This window comes from Littorina saxatilis, linkage group LG13 (genome assembly GCF_037325665.1).
Source record: "Littorina saxatilis isolate snail1 linkage group LG13, US_GU_Lsax_2.0, whole genome shotgun sequence".
In the NCBI taxonomy this organism is placed as follows: Eukaryota; Metazoa; Mollusca; class Gastropoda; order Littorinimorpha; family Littorinidae; genus Littorina; species Littorina saxatilis.
This window is the reverse complement of record NC_090257.1, coordinates 34,758,227-34,777,205: the sequence shown is the minus strand read 5'-3', so window position 1 is coordinate 34,777,205 and position 18,979 is coordinate 34,758,227. Positions and strand designations below refer to the sequence as shown.

General features: G+C 40.6%; 1 protein-coding gene and 1 long non-coding RNA gene across 2 annotated transcripts in view; one reads left to right on the top strand and one right to left on the bottom strand.

The window, feature by feature from the left end:
• LOC138945596 (uncharacterized) overlaps positions 1-18,979 on the top strand; it is a 290,703-nt gene that overhangs the window by 199,338 nt on the left and 72,386 nt on the right. The gene's annotated exons all lie outside the window — the stretch shown is intronic.
• On the bottom strand, positions 10,592-12,263 carry LOC138945573 (uncharacterized). Its single transcript, XM_070317014.1, has one exon. The coding sequence runs from the start codon at positions 12,240-12,242 to the stop codon at positions 10,617-10,619; it is 1,626 nt and encodes a 541-aa protein (XP_070173115.1). The 5' UTR covers positions 12,243-12,263; the 3' UTR covers positions 10,592-10,616.

Here is an 18,979-nt window from a genome sequence, read left to right as displayed (position 1 = left end):
CAAATACCCGATGACAGAAGTAGTCCTCTATTCTAGGTCGCATGCTGCTTCCTGAGCAACCCTCAGGAGGGTAGTGCCACATCTGTTGGGCCTTTGTTTCTTGAAAGTCTGGTCGTTTGGAGATGGGGTTTACTTTGTAAAACGTTTCGGATATCCACTTGTGGTCTTGTCGTGGAAGCTTTTTCTTCCATCCCTTCAACATTACATAATCTGTCAACACAAAAATATGCACATAAGCAGAGATGATAACAACCTAGTACAACAAACAGACATTTGTTTTGGGTCAAAGTGAAGTGAGATGAAAGGAAAGGGAGGGGGTGGGGTGATTCATATGCTGATTTAAAGGTTATGGGTATCACTCAGTCATCATTAGAATTTCACAGCAGAACCGAAATTTCATGAAAAATTCATTGATATCAAACAAGTTATTCCTGTACCAGAAAATGGGGTTACTCCACAATAGACGTTTTTCGGAAATAACTTAGTCGGGATTTTCAAGCGTTTTGAAAGAGCTGCACCGCTTACTACGTACAAACAGGAAACACGTAGTTGACCAGTTAAAACAATGATCGAAGCAAATGTATGTCCGAGATACATGTACTTCTAATATTTTCGACACTAGCAAAAAATAAACTTGTGGCATGAACTACAATTGTACGCACCCTGTTGTTGTGGTGGCGGCAGCCTAGATGATGAAGGGGTTTTGCTGAGCGGTAGGGTTGATCACTGAAATCAGCAAAGTTGAGTTTTCACATACAAGTTACAACACCATCCATAACTAAAACAAGAAGATACTTCAAAAGCAAAGATGTAAAACAAGAAGAGCAAACGCTCGATCGAGTCACTTTCGCAGTTCTGAATATTATATGAGGCATCAGATGGACAGGAAGAAATTGCTATTCACAACACAATGAGTCACGTTCACATAAAATTTGAGCCCGGTCACTTTTATAGTTTCCGAGAAAAGCCCAACGTTAAGTTGTGTGTTGCCGAACAGAAAAGGCTAGTTATCTCCCTTGTTTTTCTGATAACGTTCGTAAAAGGCTACAGATGTAAATACTTTGATGTAAAGAATAATCCTACAAAGTTTCAATCACATCCGATGAACTTTGTCAAAGATATAAAATGTCTAATTTTTCCTTTGACGCTGACCTGTGACCTTGAAAAAGGTCAAAGGTCAACGAAACCATCGTTAAAGTGTAGAGGTCATTGGAGGTCACGACTAAACAAAATATGAGCCCGATCGCTTTGATAGTTTCCGAGAAAAGTCCAACGTTAAGGTGGTGTCTACGGACGGCCGGACAGACTAACACTGACCGATTACATAGAGTCACTTTTTCTCAAGTGACTCAATAGTACTGTGTCGATCAGGTCACTGGAACAAACACACACATAATTATAAACACACACACAGTAACACACGCACACACACGGATTTATCTAGGTACTGTAAACCTGTCCTGGATACCCTCATATCTCTGTACACTAGCACTACAGTCGAGACCGGATGTAAGAAAGTCGTCGGGACCCACTTTTTGTCTTTCATACATCCGGTCTTTACTAAATCCGGTTAACCGGATGTATGAAAATATTGTGGATTGACTTTCATACATCCGGCCACGCGTCTGTTACTTGATAAAAGTAGGGTTTTTTCATATCATTTTTTTATTTATTTGTTTTTTATGTTTAAATGTTTTGATACATATCCTTGTTAGAAGGAAAGGTTTGTGAATAACAAGTGGAAAAGTACATGTACTTACATACACTGACACAGTCAGGACAACCGATAGAAAGAGCAACTGTTTGTGTAAGGAACTGTTCTGCTTTGCATAAGGCCGTGCACTCTCCGCCCCCACCCCCCCCCCCCCCCCCCCCGTCCCTGTGTGTGTGTGTGTGTGTGTGTTTCCTCCACAACCCTTTTGCGCTTTTGACAATGTTTTTGGTCGTGGAAGCTTTGTAATGACCGTTGGCGTAACAAATAACATTTTCTGAGTTCTCTCTCTCTCTTTCTCTCTCTCTCTCTCTCCCCTTGGTCTCCCCCGCGCCACATGCTTCCTTCATCATTCCCGCTCCAGACACACCATAACACAGTGCCACCCCACAGTGCATACGGTCCCATGCTCCCACATCTTCAACAGTGTTCCCCACCCTCCAGCTACCAGGGCTACTACAAGTACAACTCGGATATGTGTACGCTGGTGTAATGTCACGTGGAGTGTATTTCATAGGTGTGACGACTTATTTTTTGGATTACTCTTACATGAGTGTGTGTGTGTGTGTGTGTGTGTGTGTGTGTGTGTGTGTGTATGTGTGTGTGTGAGCGCATGTGTGTATGAGCGTGTGTGTGTGTGTGTGTGTGTGTGTGTGTGTGTGTGTGTGTGTGTGTGTGTGTGTGTTTGTGTGTGCGTGCGGTAAGAGAATGCGAGACAATACAGCATTATTGGTGTCATCTGCCATGATGGTAACACTTTGCATACTTTTATGTACGACTGTGCTACTGCACGAACATTTAGTAATTTACCCTTGTGAGGGTGTGAGCATGATTTCGTGGCCTTTATCCTCCTGATTGAACTTCATATTACCTTCGTTTTTACTGTGCTGTGGTTCAGGCTGTCACAGCAACTCTTTCACAAAGAGACGAGAATCACATTCTTTGTCTTGCGTGAGACAGAGACTCGATGTGTGCGTGCTCCTTTATTGTGCGCCTTTAATCGGACAAGCTTTAGTGACAGCAGTGTGTTCGGACGGTCAAGCGATTCGCCCTTTTCTATCGGATTGAAAGTGACTTCTGTTTCTAAGCGACAAGTGTGTCAACATTGACTCTTGTGTCAACTGCTTTGTGTCAGACTTGTTAAGAGTCTATTACACTAGTTCTGTAGTTTTAGTTTGGTTCTTTATCATTATAAACGGTAACAGTACCGTTTTATTTTTATTTTCCTGTTTCCTAATTGTGCTTGTCTGCTTTTCGATTTTCTACTTGCTTATTGTTTGTTTTCGCTGTTTACCTAGTTTGTCGTCGGAAACAGTTCCTTGTCTCTTTACTAGTTAATTTACGCTTGACGTTGTGTTTCGTAAAGTGTCATATATCATTTTGGTTCCATCACTGTTTTGTATCTCTTCATTATTTTGTTGTCTTGCTTACTGGATAATTAGCTGATTCAGTATCAATAAGTATATTGTTTAATTAAACAAACAAACAAACAAAAAACGCCCCAAAACGCTACTTGAGCTTAAATATGAGTAGCTCTCCTACTACATGGCCAACAAAACAGGGTCTCCGTGTTGGGCACCTGAACATTAACCATGCTATAAATAAAATCAATGATATTTCTACAATGCTGTTAAATACTGGAACAAGTTTTCACATTTTTGGGATCACAGAATCAAGATTAACACCTCAGATTTCGGATTCTGACGTTGTTATTCCAGGTTACAGTACGTTACGCAGAGACCCTCAGCAAAGTAGAGAAACTGGTATACTTTTGTACATAAGTGAATCAATTAGTTATACACGAATAATACACCTTGAGAACTTCGTGGAATCTGTGTGGATTGAAGTTAAGTTGAGAGGAGCACCTCCACTCCTCATAGGATTTTGTTATAGAAATCCCGCAGAGCGAGCAAACTGGTCAGATAACTTTACACAGATGTTAGATGCAGTTCTGCTCGAGTCAAAGGAAACAATTCTGTTGGGAGACTTTAATGTTGATTTGCTTAAACAAAACAAGCAGTGGGTTGATATGATTAACCTCTATAATCTTAAACAAATAGTCAACACTCCCACTAGAGTCACATCATCCAGCAGTACTCTGATAGATCATATCTATGTTACTGATCACCATAATATTGTCGAATGTTGTGTTCCAGCCAATGGTTGCAGCGATCATTTTCCTGTCTGTTTAACATGGTCAAGAAAGGGTGTCAAAATTCCTAAAGTTGGTCACAAGACAATAAAATACCGCTCTTTTTCTCAATTTAACGAAGACACCTTTCTACATGAACTTTGGAATTCCCCACTATCTGATACTTACAATTTTACGGATCCGGACGAAGCCCTAACACATTGGCTTAGTGCCTTCAATGACATATACGATAAACATGCTCCGTGGAGAATAAAGAGAGTTAGGCACATTGTAAAACCTAAATGGTTTGATAATGATTTACAACATGCCATTGACCATCGCGATTTTTTAAAGTCGGTTGGCAAGGAAGAGGAATACAGAGAACAGAGAAATAAGGTAAATTCACTTAAACGAACAAAAAAGATAAAATATTGTCGTGACCTAGCATCAAGTTCAAAGCAAAACTCAAAGAATATATGGAAGGCAATAAATGAACTTACGAATAAAAAGGCTGCCAGTCATCCGAGTTGTATCAAGGACATATCTCCCGATGCTTTAAACACACATTTTTCCAAAATTGCTGAAACTGTGATTAAAAATGACAAGTCCAAATTAAATGATTTGAAAGTTTTAGAAGAATTTTGCAAATCAAAACAAATTTCATGTCCAGCAAAAATTCCCCTTCTTACAGTACCTGAAGTTTTTCACGCACTTACACACCTCAAGCAAACAGGCACCCGGGGGCTCGATGGGCTTGATGGTAGGATTCTTAAATTGTCAGCCCCCGTAATTTCTGAAACACTTACCTACATTTACAATCTCTGTTTAGACAAAAAATATTTTCCAGTCGCCCTGAAACAGGCTAAAGTCATTCCTCTGTTTAAATCAGGTGACAAAAGAGACCCCTCAAATTATAGGCCAATTTCCATTTTGTCTGTGTTATCAAAACCACTGGAAAAGCATATCAACAAACACATCCTAACACATTTCAACCAAAACAACTTATTCCATCCTAAACAATCAGGATTTAGAGCTAAGCATTCCTGCCACACTGCCTTAATCTCTCTTGTTGATCAGTGGTTGGACAAAATAAACGATAATGAATTCTGTGGTGCCATTTTCGTAGACTTTGCAAAAGCCTTTGACGTAATTGATCACACATTATTGCTTAGAAAATTCGGTTTGTATGGCGTCGGATATGATACTATCAATCTTGTTAGTTCATTCCTCTCTGACAGACAACAGACAGTTCTTACAAACACTAGAGCATCGAGCATGCAAGCTGTAGATTACGGTGTACCACAAGGATCGGTATTAGGACCTCTGCTCTTCTCAATATATGTTAATGACCTCCCCCTTTATATTCAACATTTATGTGAACTTTTTGCAGATGATACCACAATTCACTCCAGTAACAAAAATTTAACTCGCTTATCAGAATCCCTCCAAGGAAGTCTAAACCAGCTGACAGAATGGACTGACCTAAATCACATGTCTCTTAACCCAAAGAAAACCAAATATATGATAATTACAACTAGACAAAAACGACAGAATTTTACCTCAACTGGTCCCGATTTAATGATTGACGGCAATATAGTGGAAAAAGTCGACCATCACAAAGTTCTAGGTGTCCACATCGATAACAACCTGTCTTGGTCAACTCACATTGAACAACTTAGTAAATTAGTGTCAAAGAAAGTGTACCTCTTATCTAGAATTAAACACTTCCTTAATTGTCAAGCCAGGAAGTTATTTTTCACTGCTCATATTCAGTCTCTTATTGATTACGCATCCACTCTATGGGACTCTGCAAGTGATAATTCCCTAAAGCTACTCAGCAGATTACACAAAAGAGCGCTAAAAGTAGTATTACTCAAACAGACTACTCTCACCGACTCAGACTACATCAACATAGGGGTCCTACCTCTGAAGTCAAGAATGAATTACAACAAAGGAATAATGATGCATAAAATTATGACAGAAAATGCACCCGAAACCATTTGCTCAAAGTTCTCTTTGAAGAATTCGCACCACTTTATAAAACTAAACACTCCTCTTCCTAGGATAGACCTATTTAAATCAAGTCTTGTTTATTCAGGAAGCAGCCTCTGGAACGCTCTTCCGGACGCCCTGCGGCAATCCACCAACACAGATTCTTTTAGAACCAAATATTCTTTCCATTTAATGAACTCTATGAACAAATAAACTTGATTGGTATGTTTTCTTTGTATACAGTTGTTCATCATCGGAATTATGGTTTATTGTGACAAAATCACGAAGATTTGGCTCTGTAATACATTGTTTTGCTGAGCTAATGTATTGTTGGGTTACTTTCCGTTTATCTTCATTGCTTTACACCCAATTTTGAACACTACCTTATGATCTACAATGCTTCTACATAATGCGCTTCATGTACATAAACTTATATGTTCTACCATTAATGTTTTTATGTAACCTTTTTTTCCCTAGTCATAGTTATAGTCAGTAAAATAGTTTAGTCCCTCTTTAGGGCGAGGGCCAGATGCAAAAAAGCATATCTATGCTTATTCTTGTCACCCTCGAAAAATAAAGATTTGTCATTGTCATTGTCTCTCTCTCTCTCTCTCTCTCTCTCTATCTCTCTCTCTCTCTATCTCTCTCTCCAAAACGCACACATTTATAACAAACACACACACACACACACACACACACGCGCGCGCGCACTGAATACAAAAAAGTGAGTTAAACTTAAAACCAGTTTAATGGATTAAAACAACAACATAAAAAAAAACTGAGTCACACCCACGACCAATGCCTCTGGTTCTAATTGTACAAAAAAATGCCTTCCTGGGCTATTATGGCTCTTCAGTCATGACAAATTTATAACAGGCTAAAATTACTGAATAGACAAACAAAACAGATTATTAATGGAGTTAAACATAAAATCAGTTTAATGGATAAAATCAACAACAACAACAACATAAAAACAACAACAAGAACATAAAAACAACAACAAGAACATAAAAACAACAACATAAAATACAACAACATAAAATACAACAACATAAAAAAAAACCATAAAAAGATAACAACTGATTCACATCCTTGACCAATGTCTCTGGTTATAAATGTAACAAAAATGCCTTCTGGGCTTTTATGGGTCTTCGTGACGAATTTGTAACAGGTTAAAAAAATGATGGAATGGAGAAACAAATTAAACAGAACAACTCGTTGACAGCTATAGAATCTGGATAAAAATCAGTTGGTGGGGAAGTTTTCAGGGCATCCTCATTTGGTGACTTGGGTCTACTTTCGTTTTCTTACAACCGGTCTTGCAACAACGCATTTGTGCTGCTCGGGACCAGAGATTTGCTTTCATACAACCGGACTTTTATACATCCGATTTTCATACAACCGGAAAATTCTAAGTAATAACAAAGAGTAGCTTCTGCCGGGACCCTGCCTACCCCTTTCATACATCCAGACTTTCATACATCCGGTGTTTTATACATCCAGTCTATACTGTATCAGAAAGTAAACTTGTGGCATGAACTACAATTGTACGCACCCTGTTGTTGTGGTGGCGGCAGCCTAGATGATGAAGGGGTTTTGCTGAGCGGCAGGGTTGATCACTGAAATCAGCAAAGTCAAGTTTTCACATACAGGTTACAACACCATCCATAACTAAAACAAGAAGATACTTCAAAAGCAAAGATGTAAAATAGTACTGTGTCGATCAGGCTACTGGAACAAAAACACACATAATTATAAACACACACAGTAACACACGCACACACACTGATTTAGCTAAGTACTGTAAACCTGTCCTGGATACCCTCATATCTCTGTACACTAGCACTATCAGAAAGTAAACTTGTGGCATAAACTACAATTGTACGCACCCTGTTGTTAATGTTGTGGTGGCAGCAGCCGAGATGATATGAAGGGGTTTTGCTGAGCGGCAGGGTTGATCACTGAAATCAGCAAAGTCGAGTTTTCACATACAGGTTACAACACTCTCCATAACTAAAACAAGAAGATTCTTCAAAAGCAAAGATGTAAAATACATGTATGTTGATAAGGCTACTAGAACAAACACACACATAATTATAAACACACACACACATAACACAAACTAACTAACTAATAAAAAAAAATTAACTTCTTAAGATGCTTACAAAGCGCAGTTGTCATCAATTTAAGGTTTTGAGTAACTTCAACACTTTTAAAAATATAGGTTACACACTCCGAGTTCTCAATATCTTGCATATTTTCCCTAGGGTCGATTTTCAGGTATTACCGAGCCTCTGCCATAAAACGTCTGCTTTTGTATTCAGTCGTCAATACTGCTTAAGAAAACAAATTACAGAGATTGCGCAGTTCAATGCACTTGAAACTGTGCAGTTACCGGCGGGTTTCAGTCGGTGACCCAAGTCGGTTGTCAGAGGCATTCGCCAAAAAGACTGCGTGTGTGATTTTACAAGCGATGAGGATGATTGCTGATGCTTATTCGAGCTGTTGTGCTTAAGTGTTCAAATTTGGATTACTTACTTCTTCAATCGTCCTTTAGGTGAGCCTTACTTTGATGTATGTCGTTCAGTCTTAGGCCAGTAATTTGTCTGTACTGTACTGCTGGTCTATTCAATGTAGGTCAAAACTTGTAAATCTATCTGCCTGCATGACCTGAACCTGGACACCGTTGTTTACTTTGAAATTGAAAAATAACACATGCAAGATCCGACCTTCTTCGCCACCTTTCTTCTTCTTCTTCTTCGTTCGTGGGCTGAAACTCCCACGTACACTCGTGTTGTTTGCACGAGTGGAATTTTACGTGTATGACCGTTTTTTACCCCGCCATTTAGGCAGCCATACGCCGTTTTCGGAGGAATTCGCCACCTTTTATTTTAACCGTATCTCCAACTTTGTAAGTGGCAATTAAACACCAGATAACAGGCTATCATTGACAATTTGAGTAAGAGTTGGCAACAACACATCAAGATTCTCAAAAAGCAGTGGTGTGGGTATGGCATCAAGTGGACAAGTTGTTGGTTTTGACTTCAGAATAATGGATTTAAGGTCTTTTTCACTGATTGGCTGAAATGATGTAAAAGAACAATCAGTGGGAACATCAACATGACTGGAGGAAGCAGAATGTGCACCCATCTGATCAAGTTCAGAACGAATATCTGAAACCTTCTTGATAAAATATTCACTAAATACATCTGGCAGCTGACTAGCGGGGAAAACAGCGTTGGCCATGTGGAACTGAAAAGAACACAGCGTACGGCCGGAAACGACGGGAAGTTATCGCCCTTTTGATACAGAAATGTGCTGTTTAAGAATACTTCAACATTCAATATTTGCACAAGTTTAAAACCTTTCATTCAGATCTTTGCACTCGAAAGATTATTAATCAGCACCAAAGTAATTTGCTTTCACATGATAGTTCCAATTTTGATGATAACAGAGGTAAATCAAACTGCCGTTTGGGTAGCAAGCGTATTATGACAAAGTAAGACTAAGAGTTTAATTTTAAATATTTGCAGAAATATAAAAACATGTTCCTTGTTTAATTTAAAAAGATGCTTCACTATCAGTTTTAATCTTTAAGCTGAGATTTTGACGTACAGAGTGCTTGAAATTCCGAAGCGTACAGATGTGGTGAAAAGGTATAAAACACCCACGTGAGGGCAGGCGAATACACCCCTTCGGAGTTTCGAGAGCGCATGCGCGGCTAGTCACATTTTTGGAGGCAGGGGGCGCTCCGTTGTACCAAACACTGTGTACCGTACACACAGAGCAGTGACTGCAGCATCCATACTTTTAAATTCAACTTTAAATGCGCATGTGGTGAGCTGGAAGAATGATGTAAGAGATCAGTTTTGATTATGATAGGAATGGCTGCAGCGCAGTCTGTGTCAGGCTTTCCTTCACTGCAGATTTCTATCAAATATGTATTTATATATCTGAATGAACGGTTGTTAATCTTCTCTGCTTAATTTAGTTTAAATGTGTATTTTTATCATAAATTCAACGTTTCTCATCTTGTGATGGTATGGAGAAAGCAGATTAAAAAAATGTTTTTGATACCTTGATTTGTTTGCTTCTTAAAAAGCTCATAGGCCTACCTTGTGGTTCATAAAAGAAAAATCTACAACACAGTAAAAATGTGTGCCCCAAAACAAACCAATCTGCACTTATAATTATATGTTTTAATTAAGCTCAATTCGCTTTCTTGATCACTTGTTATATTTTCTCACTTGAAAAGTAAGCAAAATGCAATTTTCCACATATGCACTTTTAAGTTGTTGACATTGTTTCATTTTAAGCTCAATTCACATTCTTTACTGGTTTTATTTTCTCACAGGAAAAATCAGACAATGTTTTTAAGTTCATGTAAGTTGTTGCTGACAAGCCTGCCAAAGGGAAAACATGAATATTACTATATCATTATCAAATATAATATGTCTGAATGAAAAGTTGTGAATTTTTGCTTAATTTAGTGAAAATGTGTATCAACATACATTTCTTTGTTTCTTTTTGTTTGTTTGTTTGCTTGCTTAACGCCCAGCCGACCACGAAGGGCCATATCAGGGCGGTGCTGCTTTGACATATAACGTGCGCCACACACAAGACAGAAGTCGCAGCACAGGCTTCATGTCTCACCCAGTCACATTATTCTGACACCGGACCAACCAGTCATAGCACTAACCCCATAATGCCAGACGCCAGGCGGAGCAGCCACTAGATTGCCAATTTTAAAGTCTTAGGTATTCTTCTTCTTGTCGTTCGCTGTTAGATCGTCAGTCCGGACTGCAGGGCGAAACGTGCTGTCCTCTCCAAGTCCTCTCTGGGGCCGTATAGCTTCTTTTGTAGCGCTGTCTCCTCTGGCCAGGTGGTGTCCCTCAGAGCACTGTGGTATGGACAATCCTGCAGGATGTGCTCTGCTGTCTGATTCTTGCCACACGGACATAGGGGGGAGGGAACTAGCTTCAGCTTTGTGGCCATATGATGGTTTAGTCTGTTATGTCCAGTGCGGAGTCTGAGTAGGACGACTTGTTCTTCACGTTGGAGCAGGTGGTAGTCATCTTTCTCCGCTCTGGTTTTCCTCTTGTTTTTGATGATTGTCTTTTTTTCCTTGTACTGCAGCTGGGACGTGAACTGTTCCTTTGAGGCACCTTCCTTGGCAAGTTTGTCTGCAGCCTCGTTTCCTGCTATGCCACAATGAGCTGGCACCCACTGAAGCACGACCCTTCGGTTCTGAGCAACCTGTTGGAGGGCGTTGTTGAGCTCAGTTTCTTTGTTGGCAGACAGAGCTTGGAGTGCTGACATTGCGTCTGTCAGAAAGACGACCTGAGGACATTCATGGTCTGATCCGTCAACTATTGTGGCTGCTGTCCTCAAGGCCTGTACTTCTGCACTATAGTTGGTGCAGTGCAAACCTGTGGGTATGCTCGCTGTTTGTGCCTCTCCCTCTGGGTACCGAACTAGAACGCCGGCTCCTCCATCTCTCACAGCATCAGTGGCTGACCCATCAGTGTAGGCGTGGATCCACGCTTCTTCAGGGTAGTGGTCTGCGATCATGGCCAGGGTAAGCGCCTTCTTACTGGTGTCACTCATGTCCCGTGATGTCACGCCTTTCACAGTTGTGTTGATCTCGAGGACCCTCTGGTTGGCTTCCCAAGGAGTTGGGCATGTTCCTGTGGCATCGAGCGGCAGAGTGCTTTCCGGCAGGTGGGGTAGGTACTGTCGCTTGAGGCTTCTGCTTTGGTGCACAAAGCTTGAGCGTTTCAGCCTGTTCCTGATAGGTTTTTCCATTCTGCTGTTCATTGGGTGCTTTGGTAGGCTTTTGTATTTCTCTGCTTGGATGAGTGTCTTTGTGTCTCTTCGAGTGATCAACGGTTGGACTCCTGTCAGGGACTCCATGGTCTTGATTGGAGTTGACCTCATTGCTCCTGTCAGGATACGGAGTGCTTGATTCTGGACTTTGTCCAGGGCTTGCAGGTTGGATTTGCAAGCGCTTGACCAGGCTGGGGCTCCGTATTCAAGTTGGGGTCTCACCGTGCCTTCATACAGTGTCTTCAGGGTCTTCTCACTGGCACCCCAGTTTGTTCCAGCCAGCTTTCTCATGATTGCCAATTTGCGTCTGGCTTTGTTTTCTGCTTTCTGGATCTGTGGTTTCCAGGTCAGTCGTTTGTCGAATGTGACACCGAGGTACGTTGGTTCGTCATCATTCCTGAGTGGTGTGTCGCCCAGTTTGATGACTCCTGGCTTTTGTTTTGGGGACAAGGTGAAGAGTGTGGTCGTGGATTTCTCTAGATTGATCTTGACACACCAGTCGTCTGCCCAGGCTGCAAGTTTGTCAGCTGCCAGCTGCAGGCGGTATGTTGCTGTGGTTGAATGTTCTTCGGTGCACCACATTACCAGATCGTCAGCATATAAAGCAGCTTTGACTCCCTTTGGCAGTTCAGGCAGCAGATCGTTGATGAGGCCGGGGTTCGAACCCACGACCTCCCGATCACGGGGCGGACGCCTTACCACTAGGCCAACCGTGCCGGTATTTCTTTGTTTCTCGTCTTGACCAGTTGTAAGTTTAGAGGAGGCCGATTTACAATATTGTGCTTTTGATTACTTTTGTGTTTGTCACTTTGTGCAAAATAAATATTGGAGCCTTGACATTTGTCATAAGATTGTTATAAATGTGATGATACAGTGAAACCTGATTGTGCCAATTAATTTTTGTTGAAGGCGTTTTGACTAAATGAAGGCAATGAGGTTATTGTAATTATTGGTTATAATTCAAATCCACTGTACGACCTTTTTTCTTAAGGTCATTCAAGTGTTTCAAAAATATAACATAACCAGATTTGACTGTATCGCCTATTGTTGGGCGTATTTATGCACTTAAATATGTGTGCCCTGAAACTAAAACATGATCAAACGAATCGAGGTACGTTAATTCGCTGCTTGAGCAAATTACGTACATTGATTCGTTTGCTTCTTAAAACGCTCACGGCCTCCCTTCTGGTTCTAAGTGATAGAAAGCAAAGGGTGAAGGTCAATGGGTCTATGTCAGACTGGAAAGACGTGACAAGTGGAGTGCCCCAGGGCAGTGTGCTGGGCCCGGTTTTATTTGTTATATACATTAACGATCTCCCTGAAGTTGTGAGCAGTCTGTGCAGCATGTACGCTGATGATACAAAAGTGTACCGACAAATCAGAACTTGTGAAGATAGCAAGGAACTCCAGAGGGATTTGGACAGTTTGGTCGACTGGGCAGACAAGTGGCAGATGCGCTTTAATGCAGATAAGTGTAAGATATTACAGTTGGGTACAAAAAATCAGAAACTTGTGTATAATATGAGAAAGCCTGGCAGCGTGGACAGGGTTGATCTGGAAAGCTCAAGTGCAGAAAATGACCTTGGAGTCAATGTAGACAGTGAATTGAAATTCTCAAAGCACGTGGAAACACAAGTCAACAAAGCAAACAGAATCCTGGGTCTCATTAGACGGTCTTATGAGCATTTGGATGCAGAAACGCTGAGACTTCTCTTTGTTGCACTTGTACGGCCTCATCTTGAGTTTGCAAATGTGGTGTGGAGTCCCCGACTCGAGAAAGATAAAAATTTGATTGAAAGTGTATTAAGAAGAGCCACGAAGTGTATTCCAGGGTTGAAGACCTTGAGTTATGAAGAGCGTTTGAGAGTTTTGAAAGTTCCAAGCATGTGCTATAGGCGTATCCGGGGAGACATGATTGAAGCATACAAATTCTTGCATGGATACTACGATTGCAAGAACCCACTGGAGCTGAATAGCCTTTGTAATACCCGTGGACATCAGTTCAAACTCAAGAAGAAACAATGCAGAACAGCTCTCCGACAATCTTTCTTCACGAACAGAATCATAGACACGTGGAACTCCTTGGACAAGAATGTGGTAGAAGCGCCAACAATGAACAGTTTCAAAAATCGCTTGGACAATACACTGAAAGATTATATGTATAGGCCCATTGCAGAAACTCAAGTTATCAACAGCATTTCTACTCGGCGCGCGCGGTATGAGAATCACGAGTCGTAACTCTCTGGAATTGGTCATCCGCCGCCATGTTAGATGCCTTGCACGATCTCTGACAGTGCTTGAGCGTTGGGTGGCGACTCGACAAAAGTGAAAATGACACGTTGTGTGGCATAGGGGGTAAAAATCAAGGGTCTGCCAAACCCGGCAAATGCAGTAGGCAGCCCAGAGATCCCTAAGTACCTCTCCCAATTGTAGTACTTTTCGGCAATATTTACAGTTTCAAATTGCTAGGATAGCTTCTTTGTGGTTTTAGAGAGGTGTTCTGGGGAAACTGAAAGGTAGCCTCGTCAGGGGACAACTATTCAAACCCATATCCTCATTATTTTGATTCTCAATTGAGAATAATCATTAAAAAATGACTATTATTCATTTCCCTTTTTAGGATGTACTTGCACGTACTGGTGGTATTTTACCCAAATGTCCTCACAGTGACTGAGGCTTATATAAGGCTCGGTGATTCGTGTATTTGTTTGTTCAGCCCATTTCTTTCTTGTGTTTATTCACAAGAAGAAAAACAATAAAGATAATCATTTATGTATGATTTATGGTGGGATTTTTCCTCCATGGTGTGTACTAGGATGTATTGTACTAAATGTACTGTGGTCGTATATTAACGGGTTATATTCCCCCTATGTGTACAGGTTCATTGGAGGGAGGGTGTAATAGTTGTTTGTTTGGTTTAGCAACGAGACAATTCATCCCTTTTTGGAAGATGAGGGTGGTCCGCCCGAGGGCAGACCGGGTTGTAGGTTCGGGACAATAGATTGACTATTGTCGTTTAGGCAGCTTAGGGATTCTGTTTCGGTTCGCTGAGTGGTCGTGTGGCCGTTTTCGCTGTTGGTTACGGCGCTCGCGCCTTTCCCTGTCTGCATACACAGTGAAATACGCAAAAAGAACAAGAATGCAATGAAGAAAACTAACAAAGACGGCATCCAATATGGCGGCGCGAAGAGAGTATGAGCGGAGTTGTGCCCCTTAGGGCTAAAGCTAGCCGATCCATTTGATAACGTCACGCCGAGTAAGAAGAATGAATTGGATCTATTAGTCCAGGCATCTTAGCCACTTTAGTGAAGGGAACGTTGAAGTGACAATGACTAGGTTTAAAATGTCCCTTATCAGAAAGTTCAACCTCAGTCCTTTGATGTTTATTAAACACATTTTCATATAAAGTTGGCGCTTCATACGGAAAAATGGCTTTGAAATTGACCCAAATCCTTCTTTGGGCTCTGTAAATGTCGTTTGGGGGTATGGTTGTAAAATGGTATCTACTGGTCACCCCAATGTATAAACTGAAAACTCTTTCTGCACCAGAACACGCAGAAAGGATTGTATCTGCCTGATGTCTGATGCTTTTCAAAATCCCCAACCACTAACACCTTCAAAACGGACTTTAACTGACACTGTTGTTTTTCCCTATATAATCCTTACTATTTTTCCGAGACGTCGTCGTGTTGTGTATTTAGCTTGCCACAACCTCATACATGGTCCTAAAAGTTAAAGTTGAAGAAAATACTAAAGATAAATGAAAAAGCTGACGCAGTGTCATTCGCACCGTGAATCCCCCCATGGGAACATACTAAAGTCTGGTTCCAAATAGGCTCAATTTCCTTCTATTTCTTTGTATTTCTGCCTCGTAGGGGTAGGGGTGTTCAAACCAAAGGCACCTTTAAACCAAAATTCAAATCACACATCTTACAATACTAAGACACTCAGCAGTAAAAGGGTGTCTGCTGGTAAAAAATTCCAAAAAATCCTAAAAGTACTTCACTACTAAAAGTGCTTTTAAAAAGAGCCGTTATTTTTCCCTCTATATTCAGTATTGTGTTTTCTGCGAACATGTAGTCTATTTAGATGGTTGTCGTGTGCACTTGAGTTGCTAAAGCGTTTTCAGTTGGGCATATGTCGAAAAGCAAAGAATTAGCCCTTTGAAAACCATCAGAACTGTCACACAAAAATAACATTTACCTATCTCACCAACTGACCAAACATAGGGCTTTTCCTTATGTATTATGTATTGTCGTGTTTTTTGTAGCATACTTGTGAAAACAGCCACCACTGTTGTAAATGATACTTTAAAGAGCATTATTTCATTTTTACAGTTGAAGGACAACCTGGACTGCCGTATATTACAGCTGTTTTACAATCAGCCAAAATTTTCTTAACAAACGTATGTTAAGAACAACTCCCACAGTGAAATTGAAGGAAAACAAAGTGAAAATCCGCCTGCCATAGAGGAGCTAAAGAATCAACAATAAACGACTGCATGGATAGCTTGATGCACGAATGCATTGCGGACATGTTTGTCTCCAACCAAGAGAAAGTTCCAAAAAATCCCTTTTGTGCTTCTTATTATACAGTGACGTCAAAGACAGCCTTTTCTGCTGTTCATACATTCAGGGGTTATGGTTACACTAAACGACGTAGTTGTAGCCATACTGCCATCCAGATTTATTTTTTCCTTGCGAGCAGTCACAGGGTGTTTGTGCTGTCTGCCAACCGTTAGATGACCCCGCCCAAGTCTGTTAAGGGACCGTTTGACCGTTATAGAACGCGTCTTTTTGATTTTTTGGCACAGTTGGAAACGGTTGATTTTTATCCCTACCATTGTTTCCAAACATTATATAGGAATGTTTTGTGAACAACGGATAATAGCCGCTACTCGCATGTGTAGCAAAAGTGAGCGTACATACTCACCCTGGTCGTACAGCCGTTGTCCGTTGCCCGTCTTTATCTGTCTGTACTGAACATTACCTTTGGATATTTCTCCAACGCTATGAAGTGAAGAAACACCAAATGTTGCAAAATGTTGTATGACCCCAAGAGCTCAAAAAAGATACTTGAGAACCTTGACCTTACCATAAGGTCAAGGTCACAGGGAGAATTAATGTGGTCTAAAAACTGCAAAATTTCACATTGTGCCAGTTTTCTGGAAAACAAATTAAAAACAGCGGGCTTAGTTTTGTATGGTATACAAGAAAAACAAAGCCTTATCTTCTGATACCATTTTGGTTGACCTCGCTTCAATGTCAAGGTCAGAGGAGCCCTTCAAAGTTGAATTGTAGACATATTTTGATGTGAGCTTGCCCCTTTAACTTTACTATGGACGATATCTCTTACAAACTTAAACACTGAGTGGGGCGTTTGTTAGAATTTCATAGTGAGCCACATCTGGTCACATATCGTTAGGGTCAAGGTCACATTGACCCCTATGAAAAATGTGACCAAGCCGGGTAAAGAAATCCATGTGTCTTGGTAAAAAATCTTAACAAAGCAAAGCCCATGCGACTCTCATGCTTGACCTTTGTCTTAAAGTGACCTTGACCTTCAGGTGACCTTGAAGGTGAAGGTCTAACAACTGAAGCTGGCAAGGACATTGTACACTATTAGAACTGTTTTACAGATTTTTCCTACCAAATTACACATGACCTTTGGCCAAGGTCAAGATCATCAAAGGTCACACATCACAAGGCTATCAATTCAAGACATAGGAAGCATAAACATACTTATTGGCACTTTCTACAAAGAGACATTGTCACTTTTAGTGATTCAATTGCCCGTTTCAGTCACATTTCATAAGGGGTAAAGTGACCTTGACTTTGATGATATGTGACTAAATGTGGCTCAATATCAGTATATAACATGTGCCCCACACAATTATGAAGTTTGAAAGATTTTTTCATAGTTCAGGGTCAAGGTCACTTCAAAACATGTATACAATTCAACTTTGAAGGACTCCTGTGACCTTGACATTGAAGCGAGGTCAACCAAAATGGTATCAGAAGATAAGGCTTTCTTTTTCTTGTATACCATACAAAACTAAGCCCGCTGTTTTTAATTTGTTTTCCAGAAAACTGGCACAATGTGAAATTTTGCAGTTTTTAGACCACATTCATTCTCCCTGTGACCTTGACCTTAAGGTAAGGTCAAGGTTCTCAAGTATCTTTTTTGAGCTCTTGGGGTCATACAACATTTTGCAACATTTGGTGTTTCTTCACTTCATAGCGTTGGAGAAATATCCAAAGGTAATGTTCAGTACAGACAGATAAAGACGGGCAACGGACAACGGCTGGACGACCAGGGTGAGTATGTACGCTCACTTTTGCTACACATGCGAGTAGCGGCTATTATCCGTTGTTCACAAAACATTCCTATATAATGTGTGGAAACAATGGTAGGAATAAAAATCAACCGTTTCCAACTGTGCCAAAAAATCAAAAAGACGCGTTCTATAACGGTCAAACGGTCCCTTAACAGACTTGGGCGGGGTCGTCTGACGGTTGGCAGACAGCACAAACACCCTGTGACTGCTCGCAAAGAAAAAATAAATCTGGATGGCAGTATGGCTACAACTACGTCGTTTAGTGTAACCATAACCCCTGAATGTATGAACAGCAGAAAAGGCTGTCTTTGACGTCACTGTATAATAAGAAGCACAAAAGGGATTTTTTGGAACTTTCTCTTGGTTGGAGACAAACATGTCCGCAATGCATTCGTGCATCAAGCTATCCATGCAGTCGTTTATTGTTGATTCTTTAGCTCCTCTATGGCAGGGGGATTTTCAATTTGTTTTCCTTCAATTTCACTGTGGGAGTTGTTCTTAACATACGTTTGTTAAGAAAATTTTGGCTGATTGTAAAACAGCTGTAATATACGGCAGTCCAGGTTGTCCTTCAACTGTAAAAATGAAATAATGCTCTTTAAAGTATCATTTACAACAGTGGTGGCTGTTTTCACAAGTATGCTACAAAAAACACGACAATACATAATACATAAGGAAAAGCACTATGTTTGGTCAGTTGGTGAGATAGGTAAATGTTATTTTTGTGTGACAGTTCTGATGGTTTTCAAAGGGCTAATTCTTTGCTTTTCGACATATGCCCAACTGAAAACGCTTTAGCAACTCAAGTGCACACGACAACCATCTAAATAGACTACATGTTCGCAGAAAACACAATACTGAATATAGAGGGAAAAATAACGGCTCTTTTTAAAAGCACTTTTAGTAGTGAAGTACTTTTAGGATTTTTTGGAATTTTTTACCAGCAGACACCCTTTTACTGCTGAGTGTCTTAGTATTGTAA